Source organism: Macadamia integrifolia, chromosome 13 (genome assembly GCF_013358625.1).
Source record: "Macadamia integrifolia cultivar HAES 741 chromosome 13, SCU_Mint_v3, whole genome shotgun sequence".
NCBI lineage: Eukaryota > Viridiplantae > Streptophyta > Magnoliopsida > Proteales > Proteaceae > Macadamia > Macadamia integrifolia.
Genome location: NC_056569.1, coordinates 12,832,708 through 12,835,797, shown reverse-complemented (window position 1 = coordinate 12,835,797; position 3,090 = coordinate 12,832,708). Strand labels below are relative to the sequence as shown.

Here is a 3,090-nt window from a genome sequence, read left to right as displayed (position 1 = left end):
CCTCCCTCGTGTTATTTTATAATTCATCTGCAAGTCTTAAATAACCAGTAGGCATCTGAGATAGCTTGGTTCTTTTTCTCTTCGTTTTAATTCCATGATACCTTGATTAGATGAGAATGATAAAGACCTTCTTCACTTCAAATGATTCAAATTACCTTGATTAGATCAGAATGATAATGAACCTCCTCACTTCAAATGATTGAAATTAATTAATTACTCCGGTAATACGTTTTATGCGAAAGTTACATATTACTCTTGATTAATTCATATAATTCTTTATGCTCCTTTTGGTTGGAAAATTGAAGGGAAGGGAAATGAAATTTGCAAACCTTATTAAGAAACTTTGTAATCACCCCTTGGTTATGTCACTATCTCCAAATTATCCATATTTGATTATTAAATTTTACATAATTTTGCATCTTAATTCCTTGGATTTAAAAGTAAAATAAAAATTATATCTACCAAGTATTATTATTAAATATGGTAAGAAAAGTATTGGTGTCGTATTGGCTGTAGCGGTCGTATCGGATCGGTATCGACTAAGATCGATCCTCGATCCCTGACTGATTCAGATCGGTATCTATATCATTTCAGGGGTAAAATTGTAAAAAATTAGTACTTTAAAAAAAAGAAAAAAAAAAAAAGGTAAAACCGATCGATACCCACCAATCTGATCCCATCCAGATCGGTATCGACAGATACTGATACCGTCCCCTAAATCCTTGCTCCCATAAGAAAACACAAATGTGATATATAAATTAACCTCACATTCACCTTTTAATGACAAGAAATAGAACAAGTGTTGGATCCAAACTGAAAATTTCCGAGAGAAAATCATGAATCATGCTGTGCTGGGTTGTATTCTATGTAGAAATATTAGAATGACAAATTTTTTTGGTAAAAAATATTACAGTGACAATACGAAAGTATCACAGCGACCACAACAGAAAAACTGAGAAAGGCATTCTTTTTCTCTTCTTTACAGCAAAGGGACAACTTGGTAATTAACTACATTTGAAAAACTGAGGGACATTTTCGTCTTACTGCTAACCCCTGCAGAAACGCTGCCACTACTTCCTCCTCCTCCTGCTCCGCCGCCATCTTCGATGGATCGGAACCTCCCTTCACGAGCACCATTTCACCTGGAACCATATTTCAAACAAAACCCTTTAAATTTAAGGAAATTTAAGTGAAGAATTGGAATGAAACGGCTACAAATCCTTAATTAAGGTGTAAACCAACCTTGTATCTCCTTCCATGGCGTCTCCTCTTGAGCTTATCAAACATATCTTGGTCGCTACATACCTTACCGGGGGAATTCAAGAACACTGTGCGTCTCACCGGCGGTGACCACAACCCACTCTGCTCGTAATCGAAATCGAATTCTGATACATCAGCGAACTTACCCAGAAGCTTGTCCGATACCGATCTTGAAACTATCTGAACCTTTGTAGGTGATGAAGATGAAGATGAAGAAGAGAATGCTTCACTAGAGAATGAGGGTAATGGAGATGATGATGAAGAGGCTTCAGAGCTAGATATTCGGCCATTCTCAGAACTAGACATTCGGAATTGGAAGTTCTGCTATTTTGAGAGGAGAGACCCTTTTGAGATTCACATCTTAATCGTACCGTCAGTATATAACTATATATGCACTCGAGAAAAAAAAAAAAAATCATTATCGTTTATATTTAATTTTTAAAAGTTTTAAATTGTTTTGACCGTTACCAAGCTGCAGTTAGTTTCTAGTAACCTTTATCTATTCATCTTGGCACAATATTGTTATTCTTTAGTCATGAAACTTAAGATTTTAAAATGTGTCTATACATTTTTGCCGATTCTTCAAATCCTTGATACATGTCGTCTCTTGATAGAGACACATCATCAATCTCCCAGTTGAGTTTAGTACAGTTGTTGTTATCTTGGTAATCACAAAAAAAAATTATATTATGAAGTGTGGCCCTTGTGTCCAGACACATGGGAAGCTTAGGCTATGTTTGGTAGTCAAGAGAAGAAAAGAAAAGAAAAGAAAAGAAAAGAAAAGAAATGATGAGAAAATAAAAAATGTATGTATGTTTGGTTACCAATAGAAGAAAAGAAAAAAATTCAAAAAAAAATTGAATTTTAAGAGAGAGATAGGCATATAGGAAATCATTGTTTAATCATTCATTTTTTGTTTTATTATGTTTTCATATTTTCTCATGTTTTCCTGTCTTTTTGGTAAGAAAATTTTTGAGGGAGCAAAAGAAAATTTTACAATTCCCAAGGAGGGGAATTTTGAATTTGAAAAGGGAAATATTCTCTTGGATAAAGACATACCAAGTGCAAAGAAAAATTCTTACGCAAGGACAAAAGTATAAAAAATGTACTTTTTTCTTTTCTTTTTTTTTCTTCTCTTGGCTACCAAACATAGCCTAATGAACCCACCTCCCATGAAATGGAAAATAACTTCCATGTAGATGCTTTCTTATTTATTTCCATTGACCTTTACACACCCATAAAACCCACCATTCCTCCACAAAAAACACTTCTCCTATATTATTCATCTATTAAAATAATAATAATAATAATAATTTATAATTTTTTTTTTGTGAAACAATAATATATAATGTTACAATTACATATGGGAGAGACAAACTATGTTGTGAGTCTTGTGATGTGCATAAACTCATTAAAAATATAAACCGCCATTATATATAAAATACAATCAGAGTGTGTTATGATGGGCATCTACTGAATGTACAATTATTTATTTATTTTGGTGAAATGAATGTACAATCATTTATATATTTATATTTCTGATCGTGGCGTTGTGTGGTGCCATCTACTGAATGTACAATCTTTTATTTCTCTCATCGTGGTTTTGGTGGTTAAGAATTAAAAGAGAAGCCAAGTTGTGGCATGCACACATATGAACTTAAAAGCGGGAAATGATTCTTGACTGGTGGGGATAAGGGTACGGTACTCTCTCTCTCTCTCTCTCTCTCTCTCTCTCTCTCTCTCTCTCTCTCATAGAATGAACTATCAACCTCAATAAAGGAAATTGTTTCTTCACTTCTTATTGATGGACGCCTTTATACATCTTGATAA

The 3,090-nt window shown here is 33.7% G+C and overlaps 1 protein-coding gene across 1 annotated transcript; it reads right to left on the bottom strand.

Annotated features, from left to right (window-relative positions):
- Window positions 1–824: 824 nt before the first annotated feature.
- On the bottom strand, window positions 825–1,614 carry LOC122058652. The gene is made up of 2 exons (XM_042621293.1): window positions 1,243–1,614; window positions 825–1,142 (listed from the first exon to the last, which is right to left on the bottom strand). The coding sequence occupies exons 1-2, from the start codon at window positions 1,564–1,566 to the stop codon at window positions 1,125–1,127; spliced, it is 342 nt and encodes a 113-aa protein (XP_042477227.1). The 5' UTR covers window positions 1,567–1,614; the 3' UTR covers window positions 825–1,124.
- Window positions 1,615–3,090: the final 1,476 nt, after the last annotated feature.